The 24547-nt window shown below is 35.9% G+C and overlaps 2 protein-coding genes across 6 annotated transcripts in view; one reads left to right on the top strand and one right to left on the bottom strand.

Moving 5' to 3' along the window:
* LOC100740589 (FH1/FH2 domain-containing protein 3) overlaps positions 1 to 4395 on the top strand; it is a 246234-nt gene extending 241839 nt beyond the window's left edge. For all 4 annotated transcript variants that reach the window (XM_024368443.2, XM_024368444.2, XM_024368445.2 and 1 more), the window contains one exon: positions 2758 to 4395. In XM_024368443.2, the coding sequence (XP_024224211.1) occupies positions 2758 to 2831 (74 nt within the window). In that variant the 3' untranslated portion in view covers positions 2832 to 4395. The remainder of the gene's footprint in view (positions 1 to 2757) is intronic.
* Positions 4396 to 4982: 587 nt separating this feature from the next.
* LOC100742519 (FK506-binding protein 2) overlaps positions 4983 to 24547 on the bottom strand; it is a 117376-nt gene continuing 97811 nt past the window's right edge. The window contains exons 2-4 of one of the 2 annotated variants that reach the window (XM_012387051.3): positions 16487 to 16650; positions 8894 to 9018; positions 4983 to 6797 (exon numbers count right to left, since the gene is read on the bottom strand). In XM_012387051.3, coding sequence (XP_012242474.1) covers positions 6609 to 6797; positions 8894 to 9018; positions 16487 to 16650 — 478 coding nt within the window. In that variant the 3' untranslated portion in view covers positions 4983 to 6608. The remainder of the gene's footprint in view (positions 6798 to 8893; positions 9019 to 16486; positions 16651 to 24547) is intronic. The other variant, XM_003490452.4, reaches the window with a different exon arrangement.

Here is a 24547-nt window from a genome sequence, read left to right as displayed (position 1 = left end):
ATCACGATAATCAATTACACGACGATTAAATTGATCGACCGTACGTATTTTACGTTCTTTGATCAAAGAAATAAAATAAGATCTCTGATCAAAGAAAAGAATAAATACCAAACAAAGTAAAATAAACTTTCAATTATTTTGTGAAATCACGATAATCAATTACACGATGATTAAATTGATCGATCGTACGTATTTTACGTTCTTTGATCAAAGAAATTTATCATTATGATCTACATCTGATCAATGGTCATAAGTATCCGGACACTTTAGTCGTTACATATATGTTAGTAAAATATATAAATTAATGAAAGTAACATTTATCATCTCACAAATTCACCAGAAATCTGTGAAAATAACTTAGAAAAGTAATAACACTCTGTATATCAAATTAAATGTTCCCAACCTTATTACCTCATTACATGGCATTGCACATTGTTGTTGAAGAACATAGCAAAATATCGGGGAGTTTTCGCCTAGAGCTGTGTACATCACTCGTACAACTCACACGTACACACCCAATCAATCGAATTACCATCGTTGTATGATACGATGGTGCACACTTTTGACACACATACACATACATATACGTATTATGCACATACAGGCATATCGAAAGAAGCAGCGAGCGAACTAATTTCGTTGGTATCGATCCTCCTTCCCTGTCGCGACAAATATTTGCTAAGTAGCTCGGATGGAGTGCGGCCGTGGACCGATATACACGATAAACACGGTTCGGCGGTGTCTCGTTAATAACGTGATCACGGAGCGTTCTGGTGCGTCCCGACGCGCGCGGCACACGCGTTACGCCGAATAAATCGGAGTTATATGGATCCCGTGTTTGTCAGACGATCGAGGCACTAGCGATTCGCCCGAGCAACATTAAATTGGAAGTCAACGACGCGCGAAAATCGGCCAATTCGGCCGATCACAGGACCCATTATTACGAAAAGAATGAATCTACGAATTGACACTCTCTAAAGAGTCACTGTTGAACGTGTTGTGTGGTTATTGTTGGCGGTAATATGGTGTTCTGTTTCATGTACATTAGCCATTGGGTGAGATTCGACGTGTACTCATGAATCCGAATCAATTTCAATGGCATCGCTTCGAAAAGTTTATTTTATGGGATTGGATGATCGCTGGCACAAAGTAACGTTTCGTCTCATTTTTGTATTACAAATGAGCAGCTATTGTACTACCAGGAAGAAGCAACGTATGCACGTTATATTGTATATAACTGAATAATTTGCAGTAAATTCGATTTTTCTCATTCGAGTTACGCAATGCGTTTGTCTAGATGTCTATCGATAGTTGCATGGTTATCTTTCGTTTCTTTATTCGATTAGTTCCTATGTTATTTCATCGTGCCATCGTGGATGGAATCGATCGACTTGCCCAAACGAATTTCAGATTTCGTGTTTGGAATGCATTGAGAATAGAAGAAGTGAAAGCAGCTACTGTTGATCAATCAAATTGGTTATACTCAGGAAGTGATTACTTTTTCAGTATAATCTTCGTTCGAAATTTTGACAAAATTTTAGAAAAATAATACTTCCATGGAATTATACAGGTATGTCTTTAATCGTAAAGCAAATACATAGTATCGCATCAAATTCTCTTCGAATGTTCATTAGTAGAATAAATTTGAAAATGTCGATAATAATTCCAGTGCTGTTGGTATGAATATTTGGAATGACAATTTTGATTATGACAAAATTATTAAAATATTTTGTGCACACGAAGTCAAAAGAAACCTTTCGTATAATTTCAACGATTTAAATTAACGTCAAATTTATTATAATATATTTAGTAGGAAATTCATTTTCCAAATTCAGAGAATACCTACATCTGGTATACTCGATGAAATCGTGTTTCTTTGATAAAATATTAAATATTTCAAGCGATATCTCGATAATAACAATCGTCAGCTTTGAATTTGAAAATTATTCGATTCATAGGTGACGAACGCGCGTCATAATTTTCTAAATGCATTAACCAGCATCCGTAATTATATATGCAAGTGCGAGTTGTTCATTTTCATTCCGTTAACTGCGGGTTCGCGTCATGTTAATAACAAATGTCACTCGCACTAACACACATGAATCAATTTTCGCTTGATCAATTATTGTGTGAAACGATTAAATATCTAATATTATAATAATACTTCCTAGTTGTAGCACTAGCACATATGGATCGTGATTATCAAAGACACGTAGGTATCGTTAATAACCATTCGTTTCTTCCATTAAACGCTTGTGTCATGCAAGGTACTTCAGCCAAACCTACGAGATAGGATCCTCGGCGATCTGGAATGCCTTTGACCCATGGTGTAAATAATGGCGTGAAATGTTAGCTTAATTATTACTATTTCCTTTGGTTCTACCGCATGCAAAACTATTATTTGGAATGATATTTTACGTGACTTGTACAGCATTATGGTTTGAATGTTTTAAATTGACGAACATTACGTGTAAAGTAAGATTAAAATACTTTCCCTCCATAAATACTATTCAAGTATATGAAAATAATGATATTGACAATACTGACGTATTGAACGATATGTACGGCTGTTATGACGCTTGAAGAATGTACATTTATTAGAATAAAATGTAAAAATCCTAAATGTAAAAATATCTATGTATAATAAAAAGTTACACGAAATGTTCTAATATTTAAAATTACCTGCATCTTTTGAACTTACTTCTAACGATACTACTGCTTCGATGTAGACAAATATCAATTGTGTATAATTCACAGTGCGTAGAACGCTGAAGAACGGCCTCTCGGAAGAGGAGAAGAAACACATCGCCACCTACATCAAGGGCTACTGACTGTGATAAAACTCGAAACCTGTAGCTCGTCCACGAGAAGAAAGGAGGGATAGTAAGACGATCATCGAATGTTCGGTCGGACGTTGATCACACGACCAGAACATTGCGATTTCACGGAGGCGCAACCAACGAACACGATGAAACAAAAAGCCTCTCTATGGAAATCGCATACACCAAGGTTATATGTTAAAAGAATTATATATACATATACATATATAGATATATATACACGCTTATATATATATATTTCTATCGAACTTTCTGTACGTTGGCAGAAAGCTATCGTTTTTATGAAATTCGTCGATGAAGACGAAACTCGAGGCCTTCCATTCTATTTTTCGATCTTATCGCTTCAAATGTCGTTCGTACTTTTCCAAATACGATCAAATACCGTAGTTGAGCAAACCGTACTGGCCTAAAGCTTTATAGTTACAGACGATCAGAGTTGAATTTCGCAATTTTGATACCAAGAGGTGTTTTCTAACCAATTAAATTGGTCAAGTTTTATCAATTTAATAGATTTTTGATTGTACGAATGGTGAAAGATGACGAATAAAAGTAACAAGTTTTCTATCGGTTCATAAGTTGATACGTGCATATGCGTTAAATGGTAAATCATTTAATTTTCGTTATGTATATTTTTTAAGAATTTTCCTTAAGAAGATGTACACATATCGAGAAATATTTTATGCACTCAACTGTTCGCAATCGCTAAAAATGACCGATGGTGTAGCACAACGAAAGAGAAACAGATCGGGATGATCAGTCAGACGGCTCACATCTCGTTTAGTACGACTGCTGGCTTGTAGGCGACGAAGCGACGAGCTTACGGGTCAGCGTTTCGCATCGCGAACGAATGCAACGACTTTTGAAACTTATATCCTCTCCATCTTCTTTGCGCGGAAAAAAGCGGCATGAAAGAAGGAAAAAAAATGGAGAGAGAAGTTTTCAGATGCATCTTCCGCGGTGACAGTTTCTCGCGAATAAATGCTTGTACGCGAAGAGGAGAAAGCATTTCTCGAAGCAATTCGCTTTTGCAACATGGAACGAGAAGATTATTGAAATACCCGCTGAGATGTTTCTGCATTCGAGCAAACACTTGAAAGTTCGAACGACAGCGATGAAAAATCGGACAATCTTATCGAAACGTGCCTCAAACGACACTTTTGATCCGTCGATGAAAAACTTTGAGTTCTCTCTTCAGGTTTAAAGAAAGTTCCGAACGAAATTCAATGAACCATTCGATGATACGAAATCGTATCTTTCGTACGTATTTCTTTTTCTCTCTTTTTTTTCTGTCGACGAAGGAAGAAACTAGGAAACGAACACGAGAGAGTTTATGAACGTGAATAGCGATTTTATTTCTGCCGATATCGTAGGTAGTGAATTTTGGATACCTAGACGGCGAAAATTTGTAAACGGTGTGATTTGTTCGGCGAGAGGAGAAACTTAATTAATTTAATCATCACCTTATTATCGCGCTGCGTGATGTTGCGCATGCGCTATTACTGTAATTTTCTGCGGAAATGATTCTTGAAATAAAATTGAAAGCAGCAATAATGAATCGTCTTGTTTATTTGGTGTTCCCCATTTTTGTTCCTATCCTTCCATGCAATTTGCGAAATTGACCCTCGATTAATGTAGCATAGGATTCCATCATAGATGATCTACAACGGTTTGGATCGAGTTAATTAATTCTCGAGTACTTCGTTTTAATCTGTATTTTATTTCCAACAAAAAAGGTCGATGTTTACGTAACGTTTCTTCGTTGTATGGCCCTAGTCACCAAAACGTGCAAATTAAAAATAATTCTGCATCGGTGTTCTTACATTCTTTGTCTTTATTTATCCTTATTTGACTTGTATCTTATTTATCCTTATTTACCTTCAAAAGCGGACGAAATAAAAATAATTTCAGAACAGTTGCATGATACCTTCAAGTACGTACTAACAAAAATTTTCTGTATAATCATAACGTTCGTAATAAAGAATTTACGAATTTCTCGAAACGAAAAAAGAAAGGAATAATTTCATTCGATTCGTCGATACACGAGGTAAGACAAAATTCAGAATCGAATGACGATCCCTTTTGCTGAAATCTACCGACTAGAAAAAGGGAAAGGTTGGTGCGGTATACGAATCAAACAAATTCTTTTATATAACAAACTGTGCTCGAGACACACGATTTATTATTAACCTTCGTCCAACTTTAACAATATACAATATAATGTAGTAATAAAAACGTATCAGTTAAAAGTGTAATAATGATAGATCGTCGATCATGGGAGAAAAAAGATCGCGTTGCTTTGCGACCGCCACTTATCTCCACCACGTAACATCCTCGAGGTTATCTCGCGGCTTCTACTCTATCGAGTTCCTCTCCACCAGTCTTGGATACGTTTCTCGCGTGAAATTCGTGGCTGAGAATGCCGGCGGGGCTTGTCGATGCTGGTGAAAAAGGGGGTAACTGTGTGTATGTGTGTACAATTAAATGTGTGTCGTGTGTGATACGGCATAAAAGGCGGGTAGGGGCGGGGGTGGACAAAAAGGAAGAAGCTTTTTGAGAGAGGGACAGAACGTTTTCGCGTGTGATTTTTAGCACCGTTACATCGATGCGCTTAATTAATACGCTACATCTATAGTCGTGTAGAAAAAACACTTTCTCTGTCTCTTTCACATTATATCACCCTTCTTCTCTTTCTCTCACTCCCTGCCGTTCTTTCCCTTCGTTTCTTTCTATCTATATTTGTATAATTATATTACGTTAGAACAGCCTCGCTTCGTGCCAGGTTTTCGATCGCTCGACCAGTCATGTCTTTACGCCACTCGCGAGTTATCACTCTCGGAAACGTAAATTCCCGGTTTATATAGTTGGAACGTGTCCCTGAAAGCCGTATATCTCCGATGAAAAATGCGCCAGAGCATCCTGAAAACATCCTTAACACGCTCGTCCTTTTCTCTTCTGTCTTATTTCTTCGTCTCTTTCCCATTCTTTTACTCGCGCGTTATTATTGCGTTGACAGATTATTTCGTCTTTTCTTAGAAAACGTGTTCATCGACAGAGGGATAAACGTCCCGAAAATACAAGAACATTCGAGGACATAGTCGACACATCGCAAGAGGTAGTTTTCTTCCTCCTTTCCCTCCACCGATTCTCTTAGAACTTGGTTTCGTTCGTGTAGAAAGAATGTGCTATGTTCTAAGCCTGGCTTTGCGATTAATTCTCGCAATCCTTCCAATTACTCGAGCAAGCTCGTACAGACTCGTAATCTTCGAGTTTCTTCCTTGGACAAGAAGAGGAATCTTAGTAAGACGAACTGAACTGCCTTTGCACTTTTGATACTCTTTCGGTCAATTTCTCGGTCGAGTCCCTCTATGGAGTTCCTATGGATACGGAGTTTTCAGACGCTTTCCTTCGTTCCTTCGATCGACGACTGGCCACTGTCCTCCTTTCACGAGAGAAATTCCCTAGCGAAGAAGAGATCCGTCCGCGCTTCTCTTTTTTTTTTCTTCCTCAAGCTTGAAAGATTCGCGTGCACCGCGCAGCAGACGCGTCGAAAAAGCGGATGTTCGTGTTTCAACACAGTCCACGGGACAAACGATCGATCAATCGATCGATATGACACGGCTGCGAAGGGTTCCGTGTTCAGAGGTGTTCCTCGCGGATCGGACAAGACTCGACGAGACGATTCCGCGCGGATGTGAACACGTGGTGGCGCGAGACACGACGCCGTCGGCGACGCGGTGCTCGGAGACGCGGCGACGCGGCACGAAGACTTCAGAGCTCATCGTGCTTCGGTCCACTGAACTCGTCGTGGGAGATGAAGCCGTTCTTGTCCTTGTCCTCGTGCTGGAAGATCTCCTCGACCAGCTTGTCGTGGTCAACCAGCATCTTCTTCATCTCCTCGTTGTCGCCGGCTCCGCCCTGCTCCGCCTCGATCATTTGTTTCCTCAGGTACTCGCTCACCTGTACACAAACAAACATGTCAGCATCGAGCGGTAACGCAGTCATTTAGACTCTGATTTTCTTTTGCTTTTGCGATGTTAGTAAAGAGAAACGATCGTGCGAAGTTCTTTTTGAATCACTCAGAAATTGAAACGATCAATTCTATTTTTTATTCAATTCACTTCTATTTTATTATCAATTCACAAGTTGAAGTGATTTTAATAATAAGGTCCAAGGTAAATTAAAAAAATTTTGTTTAAATACTTGTAACGCTATTATGTTTCTTCATTCTCATATTTTGGACGTGACCGATATGGCTTCTGGATGATTTGTACGACGCAATATTTTATATATATATCTCATACATAGAATCCAAAATTCTGCTTTTTTTAAAATGTATTTGTTATATAAGGCAGATAAGCCTATTTTTATCGATTTCATGAGTTTTATATTGCTTGGTTACTAAAAGGTAGTATTTCAATTAAACATAGTAATAATCAATATATTTGGAACATTCAAGAGAATGGTAAATGTATATTTAATTTTAATTGGTAATATGGAATGTGAATTGACAGTGTATCGAATTCTAAGTTCTTCTAGAAAGGATGTAAAATTTGATTCATCACGTCTTAATTTTCCAATCTCCAATTTTCTATTGAGTCATGTCGGAAAGAAGCTAAGCGTTTTCAGCGGATGTTGAGTTAATAAATGAAATAAAGATAAATTAGCGTATTCAATTAGAAAGAAGCATGTATATCGAGTTTCTTGTGTCGAAGTTAGATTTTTTCTTAGAAGATTGAATTTTTATTTTCTGTGATACGAAACACGTTAAGCAATTAAATATAGCTTCGAAATGCACTGATTACTTCTAATTAAGTCATTTAAACATTTATATTCAAATTTTTCACTATTATTTTTTTATCGTTATTTAATGATTTCAATACATAGAAAAAATAATTCAAAGGAATAAATGGGAAGAGGAGAATTTATCAGTCGTCAAAGGGATTTATTCGCTCCAACATTTCTCTACATAAAATACAATTTGAAGCTTTATAACAGTGCATTTCAAGCTGTCTTAAACAGGGTAAGCATATAAATTCGGTGCGCGAGCGTGCTTTTATTTATTTAAAAACTCTTTTCTTCAGCAATAAGCCAAAAGGGATGAAAAATGCTCGGAACTATGTTTTTAAATGTACTTTGACGCAGTATATCCACGGCTAAAAAGTTGTCAGTCGCACAATATTTTTAAATGATTAAAACGTATCTATATACGCAAGGGAATAAAATACGAAAAAAGGTAGCAAAGGATTAGTCGCGCACGTTTGTTACACGTTGAAAACAGTAGGGCAAAAAAAAAAGAATATAACGTTACGAGCTTTACATCCCTTTCCCTCGACACAATGCGCACATGTTAATCCTTTGCACTTGCACGCCAGAGATAAAGCCAGCAGCAAGCGATACCCGTGATTGGCCTTTGATCCATACAAATTTTATGAGACAAGTGGAATCGTCGAAACTATTTTTTCCATCAAATTGTTCCAGCATATTTCGAATAGGATTCGATAATCCTCGACCATCGCATTATTGATCTACAACTCGAGATGCATTTCGTATTATACGAATTCCGTATTATACAGGGTCCATGGTGTAAGGATTAAAACAAGTATGAAAAGGGTTTCGATATTATATTAGTATTAATATATATAATTTTAGTTATAGATTAATAATTACGAGCACAAAAAGAATGTAATATTTCAGTATTTAGTGAGTGAAAGGAATCTCTCCTTAAATATCATTTGAGCTTTTAGCTAGATCTAAAGAGTATGAATTTACAGAAACATTTGCAGCCTAATAATTGGAAAGTGAGAAGAATCTAAAGTCTAGATTTACTATCTCAAGATATTATATGCACGTTGCTTGCTTTAACGAATAGAACAAACAAATCAGTGGTAAAACTATATCCATTACATAGTTCACGCGAAATACGAGCTTGCGCGTTAAGAAGTTAATCTATAAATTGAATTTATCGTTTTAGTAGATTTGTTAAATATTCTATTCTATTTATATTAAAGCCATCACCATGAATAACCCTTAGAAAAAAATGAAAGAGATCTTGCCATTGCTCTCACCTCCTCGCGGGACAATTGGTTGTCATGGTCGCTGTCGATCTCTTTGAACACGTTTGCGGTTGGTGGAGAGTCGCTGATATTGATCAGTTCAACTTCGAATAGCAAAGTAGCACCTGCAGTCAGAAATAAATGATTTTGTTAACGATATGTTATGTGATCTTTCAATTGAAATTTTATCATGCAATTTCATTCTTCTTTTTAATGGAACTCCAAAGCGAACACACCTTAAACACACTAAAAAAAAAAACATATCGATTCCTTTCTAAATAACACGTTATCGTCTTCACCGATTGAATGAATACAACAAATGGTCGATTTTATATTCGCACGAGAAAATCATCTAAACATTCTGATTATTTATGACGATCAATAACGAAATTCTTACATTTTTTATTAGGAATCTCCTTAATATCGAATATATGTAATTTGTAGCAAATTTCTTCTTTTTTAACGTGGTTGATACCAATCGACGATGTGACAAAATTTATTAGCCGAGAAACGTTTCACTTCCTCTAATTTGATATCAACCTTTAATTATTTCAATTTCTTTCGTTTTGCTTGATTCGTTTCTATTATTACCCCTTTAACCATTTTGTTCTCAAATACACAAATTGTATCAATTTACAACAGGGCAAACAAAACGTAGGAACTCCTCCACGACGTTAAACAGTTGCTCTTAAATAAAACCGGGACTTCGACTATTTTCCGAGACTGGAGCCTCTAAATTCCCTTCGATACGACACTGCACTCAGAGAGGCCCTTTCCTCGAGCCTATAGAGCGCAGACCTGCTAATAAAATATTTCACGATACTGCTAGAGTAACAGCCCTCGTTGTCGAACACGTTCCAAGAGGTTTCCACTCAGACTTGCAAACGCCTCGTTGGCAGACGGTAGCATCCGTTTCGAGGACACCGGAAACTATCGACGAAATTCTCATCCGTGATACCGAATTTTTGGCTAATATCGTTTAAACGTTCTTGACGTTTAAAACCAAGATAGAAATGGAAGACGATAAAAGTAGAAGATGAAAAAGAGGAATGAGATTTCTCCAAATCAGTCGCCTTGATCTTCCATTATATTTCACTGATCCCGTGGAATCACCGACATACCTTGACCGCATTGATTGACCGAAACCCAATAAAAATCCAATACGTCTCTGTCAATACTGACGAAAGACGATTGCCGTGGATTTTCTATTATTTGTTCGTCCACAATCTATACGCTTCCACGTGGATGAAAAATCTGTCTCGTGTCTCTTTCCTCCGGATGATGTATAACGGATACCTTACTTTTGACGTGTATTACTAATTTCGTTCAAACGAAGATTGAAGCCAAATTCAGAAGTGGGTTGCGACCTTATGTCAAATCAGAAGTATTATTTGCGAATAAGCCGAAATGGGCAAAGATAATCGAACTTTAAATAACTGATATATGTATATAATAACATTAACAATAGAACGCGTAATAATACAGATGCCAAAATTAGTTGAAACAGCGAGAAAGATATATATACCAGAAAAGCATTCAATTTTACTATTTATGAGATTCGTGTTATAACGTAGAATATGTTGTGGATTCTTCGTAACTTTTAGGACCAAACAAGATAAACACGAAGCTTTCGGTAAGATACTAATGGTTTTCCAAATTGACCACATTTTCTCTAAGTATCCAAATATTAGGTTATCCGAGAAGTGTCTTTCTTTTACAGACACGTCTTTTATGACGCATCTTTATACAAACATGAAACCTAATTTGTCGAACGTTGTGATCTCTATTTTGATAGAACAAGTGGATTATACGTAATTCGATAAAATAATATAAAACGGAAAATGTTGTACATCCATTATTTTCTTATAAAACGAATGAAACTTTTCGGACGACCTGATATCCATAGGATGTCCATCCTGTATAATTTTTGCACGTTCAAATTTTTCACAAATGCATAAACATTCCCAGTTACGCTATACAACGCTATATTATCAACGTGACAAAATGTTCACCATTCCACTAACAGATTAAGCTATTTACGATGTACATCATTTTTATTAAATAAGAAATTCCTCTCTCTGATCGTTTAATCGTTATATCTCAATAAATAACCTATCGGTTATGAAACGTCTTATGAACGTTTCCGTTTACGGGATCGTCTGTTGTAACGCGATCATGTAATAAAACCGATATTAGAAAAGGAAAATGAGCTCGTTAACAGTGGCGTGCACTTAATTCTCAGAATAGAACGACACGACCGATCAATTTCATCTTGACGATTCTTACGCAACCACCGTTGACCCGAGCGAATCGTGTCGACGATAAGAACGACAAATCTGTCCGTGTTATAATACAACGTTCTGAAACTGACAAAGTGGTACGATTATTCGTTACTACGTTATAACGCTTGTATGTACAATAAGATTATAGCTAAGGATAATTTGCAATTAGTAGCCTGTGCACGTCTCTGCATTTATGAGAAATTTACAGGTGTAAAAATTTACAGAATGAACATAATACGAAGAAATGTATCAGATATGCAGAGTGAAGCATACGTTCTAATATTTCGTAGGTGAAACGAATCGCTGGTTAACTTTCATTTTTTATCGCTGGTAAAAATATGAATATGCATAAACATCGGCAGTCTACTGATTAGTTAACAAGATTTATAACTACAAGAGCCATTAGTTTGAGGAGTAAATTCATTTCAACTGTGCGTGTTTGCAGTACCTGAGATCAATTACATATTGCAAAAATAAACGTGAACGATTTTTGGCAATAAACGCGTTTAAACAAGTATATAAATATATAATGTCCTGAATGGTAATGTAATTTCACCGATAACGATATGATCTGTTATGCGGCGAATTCCCACGAAATTCAACGAACACCCAGCACGCGGTACACTCGCCTGCATCAGCGCATATTTCGTATTAATTATACACGGTCCTATCGTGATTAAACCGTAACCTAATGAAATATACCGCTTAATTATTCACTACTTAAACTGGTTGTAATTAATACAGCAGACAATGTATCTCGTCTAGTGGTGAGCCCCGTGGAAATTTAGTATTTAGTGACTGAGCGGATTGATCAGTTAGAATTAGTGAAATAATGGATTAGAGCTCAAGGAAAATTTACCGATCGACCACAATCGCTTCTCCCATGACTAAAATATGTAAAGAACCTGTAATAAAAACGTATATTCAAATTTTTCTTAATTCACTATCCATGCAATAATAAGGATAAATTTTTCTTAACTTGATAATGTCCACTTAATAATAAAATTTCATCGAGAAGCCTGTTCCACGTTTTATATCAAGTTGTCTTTTTACACGGAATTAGTAGGTGCATAACATGTTTTGTTTTATATTATTTTATCGAATTATGTATCTATTTTGTAATAACAGAACAAAGTGGATCATATACAATTCAATAAAATAATATAAAAAGAAAAATGTTGTGCATCTATCGTTTCCTCATAAAACGAAAGGAATTTTTCGGAAAATCTAATACGATTTCCACGTGGAACGTAATCTTCTGCGAACCTTTCCAACGTTAATTCACCAAAAGAGACACTTGCGTAGAAACGATAGGTTTCAGAACCTTGCTCATTTTCCATATAACCCTAATAAACTCTTGAAAAGTTGCTTTTATTTTCTGTAGCAGCAACATCGACGACAGATGGAATCAAATTCCTTTTCTTTGTACGCAACTTCCTTCTTTTCGTTTTTGCCCTTCGGCGTTCCTCGTGCCGGGAGAAAACGATTTTCTTTCTGAATCCAAGAAATCTGAAACCTCTTTTTACCTTCCGAACAATACTAGGGCAAACTATTTTCGTTCGCGGCTTTCATCCTCCCGGAAAACTGAAATACGAGTTAATGTTATATGGTAACCAGACAGAAATAACGGAAAAGTTAATCATTCCATTGTTGTACTGCAGGGAAAAGAAACGGAGGTAAAAAGGGAACGGTTCAAATTAATCTGTGCTTAAACGAGTTCAATGGCGCGCGACTGACCGTTTAAATTGTTCAACATTTTTATCGCAGCGTGAAAAGAGAGTATCGTTGCGATAGGATTGTTCTCTGGCTCGTGGTCAAATTTACGAGGAATCGCTATTATCCTGGTTGGAGATTAAAATGGAATTGTAAATTTATGAAAGACCTCAGGCGTTACAGTTAGGTAGTCTACTGAACAATATATGCCGACCTATTCCCTCCTTGGTATATAATCTTAAAACTAGCTATTAGACCAAAGAACATATTCTTTGTTTAATCTTAGATTACCGTTGAAAAATAAAAAGTGAAGAACCGTTCGTGATATTGTATTTTTTTTCCTCATAATATTTAGATTATATACGTATATTTACGCAAGAACAATTAATAAAACAGCGATTAAGTTTGTTATTCCAATGTAGCTACATACTTTTAGGAGGACCCCGGAAGAGATCCAAGTGATTCGATTCGGTTATTGAATATCAATATTCCAATGAAGATCCTTTTCTTGATTCTGACATGACACAATCTTGTCGTTCTACAATAGCGATCGTATAAAGCCTCGTTCATATTAATCGACTTGCGTGAATTCAAGCTCTGTACAAGTCAAGTAATTTGAATCAAACTGTCTGAATTTAAGTGAACTTAGTTCAAATATTAACCTGAAATCGTGCCAAAGAAGATGATGCTTATTGGAGTATCGTTATTAATAAGTAAAACCTCGATTTAGCTTGGAAGAAAGGATATTTCTAATCGATTAAAACAACAAGTTCTCGTTAGTAAAATTAATTTCGAGCTATTAATTCAATTAAACCGACTCGATACAAATAATTTCAGGTTTAACGAGAACAAACAGTAGGAATTTTAAAGTACATAAACGATAGATCTAAACTGGTGAAGGAAGTTGAGTAATCTGGACGAGACGTAATATTTTCTTGTAATAACTAAAACAAATATTAGACATTCTATATTTTTCTATGACTATTAAAAGGAAGGTGACGGTATCGTTTATGTATTTTAAAATTCCTACCGTTCGTTCTCATTAAACCTGAAATTATTTATATCAAGTCAGTACATCTCGTAATATCTCCCGTAATGTATAACAATATCGAGAACATCATTGTAGTATCGTAAATCTCGTCGAAATATAATGATCTTCTTGAATTGGTTAATCGCGAGTACTAATCGCGATACTTATTCCATGTCTACCTGCACCTAATTAGCTTTCCCTTTCCGTAGAAGATAATCGTCTCGAATGTTCATTGAATCGCGTTGAATATACTGAGAAACGTTGAAAAATTGAAACGAAGCGACTATGAAGAGCTTCGACAAATATTCCGGTCTCGCCCTGCTATACCGCCAACGTAAACGTCGTGTTGCGCAAATATTTTTCACAAAGGAGACGAGTGAACCCGTGTTGGCCGGCGAAGAAGTTAATTAACCATAAAACGCATAAACCGCAGTTAACCCACCCGCGTTGCAAAGCCCTCGAACATTGTAACTTCTCATTACACGTTCTTCCGCAACAAAGAACCACAGACAACAGTCTGACTGGGAGAAACCATGAAAAATTCGCGTGGTAAATGAACGAGGAGTCTGCGTCGTTTCCAGAACGATTACGGAACCCTTTCAATTTTCGTTCTGGAAATTTAAAATATAGCATAAACGTGAAAAAGCGAACAAAATGTTTCATAATATAAAATATATTCACACTCGAGTCGGAATAAACCATCTCCACTTTGCTATTTTTTTCGAAATTCAGTATACACTTTCTTTTATATCAGAATAATAGGACTCTATTTGCATTATTTTGTAAAACTTTAAAACTGATTTCTCATAAAGAATAAAAAATAATGTGACTCTTCGCGTTCCTTCTTTTGCAGTCTTTATCCACAAATCATCAAATAGAATATATCTATGTATTTAATTGTGACACAGGTTTGGTATATACAGGATGGTTGGTAACTGGTGGTACAAGCGGAAAGAGGGTGATTCTACGCGAAAAAAGAAGTCGAAAATATGGAATAAAAATTTTTCGTTTGAGACTTTGCTTTCGAGAAAATCGCCTGCACTTTATCACGTCTCGTTATAACGGATCTCACTGTAGATCGTTGTCTCGATGGAAAAATTAAAAAAAATTTTTTTTTTATTTTTATTCTATATTTTCGATTTCTTTTTTCGCGTAGAATCACCCCCTTTCCGCCTGTACCATCAGTACCAACCACCCTGTATATTCATTGTGAATGGGATATAAAAAGTAAATAATTATTTTAGTAATTAGGAACTTGTAAAAAAGCTCAGGCGAAGTACAAGCTATCTAGGGTTAAAAGTCTTGATCGAGTTATGATAAAACAGATTTAATGAATGAGCAGGAACCACGGTAATAACCCTAATAGCTTCCTTTCCTTGCTTCCTTCCTTACTTCATCCCTGGCTTTTTTTCTTTCTCCTTCCATCTCCTCGTCCTTCTTCTACTTTCTCTCCGTTATAAGTCAAATTTTCATTTTTCTAATCGCTTCGACGAATTTAAATTTTGAAATATTTTTCCATATAATGAGCTCAGTATCACCGAGGATAGTTACTGCGCAGAAAAAATTATCTGCCCGCATCGAAACCTTTTCCACCGAATATTATCGAGTGAACTCCATTCTTCGCCAATAAAAGCCCTCCATAAAACATGGGATCAGGATCGAAGGTATATGCATATTCGGGGCTAACTTTCGATTTATCTAACGCGAGAACGTTCGCAAAGAAGAAAAGAAAAAAATGAGCGAACGAGCGTCGCTGTTGATCCAGCCGGGTCAACTGCGATGGCTAGTGCTCGATTTAATGGTTGACGTTTTATTGGATTTCCGTGCAATTGCATTTTTTAGTCTGATTTCGTTACTAACGATCCCCTTTTGTATCGATTCGTCCGTTGGTATCGTTCGTTTACCTCCGAGAATCGATGGGACCCACGGATAATTTGAGGAGAGTTAGCATTAAACTGCAACTTCTCGCCGTGAAACCGTTGCAATTTCGTCCTTTTTATGTTCGCCCTTGTTTCTCGTTGACAAGCCTTTATCGTGAGTTGCTGAACGATAGAATTGATGCAATCAATTTCAGCTTCCGATACTTTTTACTTTATCTACCGCCAAATGACACGAAAGATGATCGATATAAATTTACGTGCTTTCGTATTGACAATTTTTATTAGTCGTTTTTAATACACGAATATTAAATGAAACAAATATACGTTTGATTTTTGGTGTTTGGTAGGTTTCCGAATTATTCTGATAAAAAATGTAAATACTGTAACTAAACGAATTCACGTATACTTGATAAATTTTCAAATTCGGTTTTCTAGAAAATGGACCTTCCAACGCAATTTTGTTATATCCGATTTTTCACTCGTTTTGTATCAGAACTCGTATCAGAAATTTAGACTCGCGATGTATTTTACTCGTACGCGAGTTCCCATATTAGATATCGAATATCTATTAAAACGATTGTTTATCGTGACCTTGGAGAAAAGTAATTTCTATCCGATAGAACGAAGATGATAAGAAACTTCAGACACAGCGAACGTCGTAAGAACGTCGACGAAGAAACAATCTTACCTCCAGGAATTACGTTTCCGGCTCCTTTCTCCCCGTATCCGAGTTCCGGCGGTATGGTCAACTTCCTCTTTTCGCCCACGCACATATCCACCAATCCTTGGTCCCAGCCTTTAATAACTTGGCCAACTCCCAGCTGGAATGTGAACGGCTGATCTCTGTCCAAACTGTAACAGACAATAAACGAAGTACGTTTTAAACATTGTTTCGCAAAAAGTTCACGACAGAATGTGAACGATTCTTTTTATCGAAAGTCATAATCGAACACGTTGGCTTTTCAGCTCGTTTATCTTTGTTTCGTAACTCTTATTAACGTAAAACTTATTAACGACATTTTCTTAAAAGCCATATTCATTAACTCCACCTGTCATAAATTTTTCACTCTTATTTTTTTCATTATGTGATAGCGTTTAGGTTCGTAAAAGTAAGTAACTGGCTTAATTCCATGTTTATTCTCTCTTCTAGAAAAATGAAAAATCTTTCTTATAATTCTCGATTCTTTAAAAAAAAAAATTGATACCCATAACGATCCTGTCTGATTGTGGTTAAAGATAATGATCGTTATTTCAGATTAAATTCACTGGAGATTCGATAAAGATTTTCATAGTAACATAATATGCTGAATTTACGCTGAATTTCAAGGTCTTCGATACCGGGAGGCAGGTGTATGCCTGTCTACCATCGATATTTCCGAAGTGCAATCCGATGCAGTCTCGTAAAATCGGGTTCACGTATGCCAGCCGATCGTTTCACGCGTTCCGGCAACGAAAATTGACAAGTTCATCGGCTGACTGACGCAGGAAGGCGGAAAAAGCGGAATAGAAAAGCAGAGACCGTGAGAGGGAGAGAGAAATTTGTCGAAACGAACACGAGAACTCAACGCAACGATTGTGTGGAAAACGAGGTAACGATGCTGTAACGTGAGAAAAAACGAAACCTATTAATATTAAAATGTGTTATTAACGAAAAAAGAAAAGAGCAACTTATTTCACGATAATTAATTTTCACTACATGGCTGTTTACGTATAGCGATAAAATTGGAAGTTAAGAGCCTACTTTTAAATTTAAAATTATTTACGAAATAAATCCGAATGAATGTGAAATATCGTTCGAATATGCGAACAACCTGTGTGACGATTAATTCCAATATCCATAGATCGTGCTATATTTACGTAAAAAATGTCTTCGAATTAATTTCTACGTAAAATATGGCAAAGAAAAATGTACAAAGAATCGAAAAATTGATCGAATATTGATACAACAAGGTTGAAATAAAAAAATTTTAAAGAAGAAAGAGAAATGCGTAGGTTGACGGAGCTCGGTATAAAAAATCGATGGAACATAAGGGAGGAACACGTCCTCGGACTCGTTTGAGGCGTCTCGACGTGCGTCTCTGCCACTGACTCGAAGGGTTGCAACGACGTCGCGCGCACACGCGAATGCGGATGAAGTTCTATGTGCAACGAGTAACTATGTTGTGTCACGAGAAGAATTTCAAGCAGAGAACTACGTTGATATGCAGATATGTCGCTACGAGCTGAATGTCTACACACGCGTGTATAATGTTAGAAATACTTCAGCAACGTTTCTTCCGCTTTATTTTCTCTTCCTCTTTCTGTTCTTGTTGTTTATGAAGTTTTAACCAAGAAGAAGGCAGGCTTTTAGGAAATTACAGGACATTGCAAAAAGAAACAAAAATTTGCAAACTACTAATAATTTTGAAAACTTTACTTTTTCTAATTACGTCACTTTTTCAATAAATTAACGATATTATAAATATGACTCGATCGTTGATATCAGAATAACTGAAGGCGTAAAAATAATAAGATGGGTCCATATAAAGAATAGAGATAATAATTAACTTTAGTGAAGGTATCAAGACATGGACATTTTTATACAAATTTTTCTTTCTACCTATAAATTTCTATGAGTAGATGAATTACTCGAATAAACGAGGATTAATGATTGTATCAGTCTATGTTCCAGCGATCTGACGACATTTAAATTTCGTTCAACAAATTTAAAATGAAACTCTATCCTCATTACGAGCATTCAATCTCCATCGATCAATCAAATCATAGTTATTATCACATTTACCTTGGCTTTCCAATGAAAAGTTACGATCATCCTAACGATAACTATCGTTCCTGCAGTAACTTCAGCTACATCGAGCCGGAACGTTGTTCGACTATCGACACGACTCCCATAAACTCTCTTCGAACTCAAATAAAACTAATCGCGTCAAGTGTCAGCTGTTTGCTTCTTTTTCGATTTTCGTTTGCTTCTCGCTTTACATTACAGTTTTCCATTAAACGAAAATCCAAGTAAAGATCGAGGATTTCGATTTGAAATTAATGGCGCGACATTTCGAACGATATTGATTCTCTTCTTTGCTGAATCCTGTCAGGGAATGAATTTTCTGATCCACAAGATTTACAAGATCACAGCGTTTCCGGTTTCCCTGATTCATCCTGGTTCATGTTGGAAGATTGAAGCTCGAAATTTTTATCCAAGTAACGAAAACTCGTCATGAGGCCTGTACTTTATCGAGAAACGTGAGATAACTAAATCGCAAAAGATATAGAACCGTTGATCTCGTTAGCTGGAAAGTTTTCAAGAGAAATGAAGTTGAGTGAAATTTTTGAGTATCAAGCGATCCAAGTACGCCACTAGTAATGGAGAACGGTCAATTTTGAACTTTTTAAATGTGTTTTATTCCACTTTTTTTTTATAACACACAGTCGTCAAACTTGTGAAAAATACAGTCCAAATGCAACAAAAAATTTAATTAATTTTTTTTACAGAATTACTCAATGCAAGATAATTGACAGTTTAATTATATAACGATAATAATTGTATAGCCTCGGTATTCTAAAATCTCTAAGGAAATTTTAAGATATAAAATCACGTACATCGATTCTAACGTAGCAGATAAACAGCAAAACATGATTGATTATTGAAGAATCGAGGTATCATCGAAAAGAAAATATCGAACACGTCGCTGGGTAAAAATAGATAGCACGCGTTTATTCCTGGTAAAAAATAGGTGACACGAAAAGAATGTCTCGATGAAAGGAACTTCGAGATCGTTGGTTTTATGCGTCGAAAGTTCCGTTTAGCGACGAAGAAAATAGAGTTTCTGAGAAGAGATCCAAGACAATTTCGTTCAAATATTAATAGGTTATTTGATGTGACAAGTTGGACCAACAAATTCTTAGTCTATTTATGAACAAGTATGAATTTAGCAAAATTTTAAATATACCTCCATTGATCAATTTGTAAAGATAAAATATACTTCGAAATAATTAAGTAAAAATGAAAAATTGGAAAGATATTCAAGCATTAAATTAAAATATTCAATATGTTATCGTTCTCTTTTATAGAACGAAATAATCTTTATGTTGATACTTCCAGGCAGAAAATAAAATCCAAGATCGTATTATGATTACATATTTGTCAACTTAAAAACTAAAAGTTTATATGCTCGAAAACGATTATATTCTGCTGCTCTTATCTTTATTTGCATAGTACTATCGTTGTTAATTAGCGAGCCCAGCTCCACTGGAAGCTATTAATAATTCAAAGAGCAAATATCAACAGTAATGAGCATTTACGGTTTACACGAAGTTCTATTACGACATGACTCGTACAAAATTTGAATTGGTCAATATTTATGGAAATCATAAATTCATGTAAACCATATTTTAATCGAAGCTTTTATTTTCGATGAATTTTATTAGAATTGAAAATAATTCTTTTTCAAAAATTCTCCTGTAAAACTCGAATCCCACATACGAACTTCATCTCTTTATTTAAAAAATTAATGGTTATTTACCGCGTCGACATTAAATGAATAATCGTAAATTGCAAAATAAATTAAAAAAATAGTCCGTGTAACCTTGTCGCGTTTCTCCATTTCTCAATTTAGGTAATTGGTGATTAATCGTTGATCTTCTAAACGAAATCAAATAATTTCCAAATAGTTGTATGATCTTGAAATAACGAAGATCTTCGCAATCTCAACTTTCCTTTCATAAAATCAAAATCGCGTGCTTTAACACGAAAGAAAAAAGGAAACCATTAATCAACGTCCTCGAAAATTTTCTGCTTATTAGGCATTATAAAGGTTTCACGTGAACGAATTGCCAGTCATTCGCGAAACAACGTTCGCGGGTTAACTTATCGGAAGTTCGTTAGGGAGTGTAATTTTATTCGCGAAAGTTTTGTTCTACTAACCAACCACGTCCGATATCTCGTCGGTGTTCTTACGCGTGAACAAACATATTATGCGCTCGAGACATAATCAGTCGGAATCCTTCTAACGCAACTCGTTACCGCTCGGCGTCGCGACGCCGGGCGTGCAGAATAATGTGGCCCAAGTTTCGAGGATAATTATGTTGCGTAAGGGTAATTACACCGTGCCGCGTGGGGAATTTCAAGTTTCCTGCACTTTCGCGTATCCACGTCGTAACAGCGTGCGCTCATGCATACAACCACGCGAAGAATATATTTCGGAGGGATCGTAAAGGGTAGCAGTCATTGCTATGAACACAGGAGAAACATCTATTTGAAAAAGCGCAAAGTACAAAGCAAAATAACACGATTTACTACGAATGTATGTAGTATCGTAACGTTTAGGCTGTAAATGTCGCTGCTGGGTACGGCCGCTTTTCTTCTCATTTTTGTATCGTGGAAGAAAAATCGGAATCCGGTCACCGGGATTCGAACCCGGGGTTCCGAACGTTCGTAACCTAGAGCACTAACCACTGCGCTGCCGTAGTCCGACATTAGTTAGTGTCGAGTGGTGGTATTTGTTATCGAGTGCCACCACAGGCCTTTTTTCCACGATACTACATCTATATGTTAAGTACAAATATATATTATGATTAGTTCAAGTAAGATAATAATTAGAGTTACGCGGTGTGCAATTCATTTATTTATTACACGTAATGTATTTAAAATTGCACAATAGCGCTCTTTTAAATTTATTCCTCATTATTCGTGAAACCTTATTACGTTAATTACGTAATTTTTAACGAATTTCGTACTGTTTCAATTGTTTTCCCAATTTTCCATTCCAACCATTCGAATCCTTCACAATGAACCAACCTTACCGATAGCTTCCACATTTCCGTATAATTATTATAGTGAATTATTCCAATGAATCTGATTCCTGATACTGTTTTGTTCGCTCAATATCGTTTCTATATTAACTGATAATAATACGAACAAGAACAAAAGAAATTTTTACGTTGCGTCATAGGGAAACGCGAATTTCACGCCGAACGTATTATATTGTCGAAAATCGAATGACATGCATTGTATTTAATACCATGTGCAATGGTTCATTAAAGAGTATGCATAATAAACGTAGCTTCCCAAAATACGTGTAATTATTTATCAGCGCGATGCACTGACCCCCGTGTTAAATTTGTATCGGCAGCTGATTTCCATGAAAAACTAATAATTTGCTTCCTGCCTCTCGATAATAAAACTAACGCGTTATCGAAACTTCCGATTTCCTGTTCAAGCAACGAATTTAATAAACATTCAGCCGTTCTATAAACTGCATCCTAGTTTGTACCGCTCAATACTTGGGCTTCAGATTTGGCTATATAGTATTTGTACGATTTAATCGTTCACATCTTTTATCATTTCGTTTATCAAAGACGACAAAACACTGTCACAATTCTTGGAATTAAACTAAAAATAACTACAGATATCCCACGAAAACGATCATTCTTACGAGATCCACAACTTCGTAATTTAATTAGATACGCTTCTTCCACCACGTAATTACAAGATACGTAGCAATTGTAACGAATGTTTTATTCCCAAAAATTGGAAGAGTCGTTTTTGTTTTGAACCCTTCGATTTGTTAACACTTTGCCATTCGCAGAAGCTGGAGAGAAAATCTATCGAGTTACTTTCCACTTGTTCGATAGTCACCATTCGTGAAGTCATTACGTGCCAACCCAACAATTCTTCCGTGTAATTGAAATCTTGTTGCCCAGTTCCTGTAATAAACAGCAATCTGGTCAAAAGCACGTTATCAGTTACCGCTACTCGACGACAGGAAGTTGGTCAGTGATCAGCGGACCCCAATGAGCGAGACAGATTCAAGTACCGACGACCGTTTAATTATTTCATTAACAAGTAACGTTTTACGATCTCTCGACCAGAGTAGACCGCCACCACAGGTTTACTACAGTGCTCTTCGTAATTACTGACTTTTACTATCGTGACAGCGGATCGCATATTGAACTGCCGGCGACAAGAGACGATTTCGTTGGTCACGTTTGTCGTTATCTGCCACGTTTTACACAGTAATTTCGCGAAACTTCAAACCGCACTTAACCGTGCTTTAAAGGAGTTGTTACGTCGCGTCGCAGGGAGAAGCTCGTGAAACCGGGCAAAGTGTTTGAAGTAACATCGAAACGATTTTAAATTAAAGTTTCCTTAGGGATCGATGTACGTTATTACTTTTTATAAATATCGAGAAACTTCGATCGATTTGTAATATCGATATGTGAATTTTATCAAAGTATTCGAAGTAACGATGAAGTAGAAATTAGACTCATTTTATAATTTATTTTACTATCAACTATATGTACTATTGTATACATGTAACATAACCCAACCTTTTATTATTATTAAGTACACGATTAATATCCAATTCCCATGAAAAAAAAAGACTTATTTCCATAAGCATATTTATCCTAAGAAAATGACACAAACAGAGATAAATTCTAAGATAAGCAGCAGAATGAATTTAAACTAATAAATTTTAATGTCATGTTCTACATTTTTTATTTAAATATCATTGGTTGTGTTAACATCAGATTTTTTCCTGTAGGTTTAGAAAACCCTTCTTCGTTTGTCTTATCAAAAGTCAAAGGATCCGGAGATAACGAGTTTGTCAAGTAACAGTAGAATTAAGTATATCTCTTCTAGAATAAACAAGTATCCGGATATTTGCGAACGTTATTGTAGTTCTAAAAAAACGTTGTTCGACTGCTGATAGCCGAATGGCGTTTTTCTTTTGTCCGTATACGTTACTTCGAATATTGGAATTGTTTCCTCGCAACGAGGTTCCTGCAAATCTTTTTATACTATTTACAATATTTCTGTTGGGTAGAGTTAATTGGTTTTGGATTGAATTCGTTAATCCGATAGGAATTAATACGATTGCTTGGAAACAACAGCGATCCGATGGACAAATAAGAATATACGGCGTTTTCATTTGGAGAAAAGAATTATTGAATGTTCGACGAAACTTGATAAGTTTGCTCGTGTTTTTCGTTAGCGTTCCGAAGAATTTCTCAATTTCACACCATCATCACTTCGTACCTTAATGGTCCAATCTTCGTCTCAATGTGAATTGTTTCATCGTAGAAGATAAAAAGCTATTTATTGTTTCAGGAAAGACTTCGGCATAATACATAAATTAAATCAGGTACATGTCAAGCAAGAAATCACGCATACCGACAACGATGTTTTTATGTTTTTCTGAAAGCGCGGAAATTTTTTGACGATAAAAGAACACGACTGAGTGAAAAATAATTCAAAGAAGGGTTAGTATGCAAAGGGTACGTAAAATGTGCAAAATAAAGCCCTTCTTATTATATTTAATAGGTGAAATAAATCCATTTTCATGTGACACTTAACATTCATAAAAATATCAAATTGCGTGAACATCCACAATCTATTAATTATCAGATAAATCCAACCATAGATTTATCGTATTATATATTAGGTTGTCCCAAAAGTTCCTTTCGTTTTTAAAGAAAGTAATACACAACATTTTTATTTTGTGTTATTTTATTGAATTACATTTGGTCCATTTTATTCTATTACTACAAAACATACTTAATCCATAAAATAATACAAAATAAAAGATGTTGTGCATCTATTATTTCACTTATGAAACGAAAGAAACTTTTGGAACAACCTAATACATATACACATCGTGGTCAATCAAACTCCAAAACGCGACAAGAACATAGTTAATTAATTATACGAGATTTCCACATGAGAATAGACAACCCATAGACGCACACACGG

The sequence above is a fragment of the Bombus impatiens genome, unplaced genomic scaffold (assembly GCF_000188095.3).
Source record: "Bombus impatiens unplaced genomic scaffold, BIMP_2.2 scf_0442, whole genome shotgun sequence".
NCBI lineage: Eukaryota > Metazoa > Arthropoda > Insecta > Hymenoptera > Apidae > Bombus > Bombus impatiens.
The sequence above is the reverse complement of the archived record's forward strand: the minus strand, read 5'-3'. Positions and strand labels throughout refer to the sequence as shown.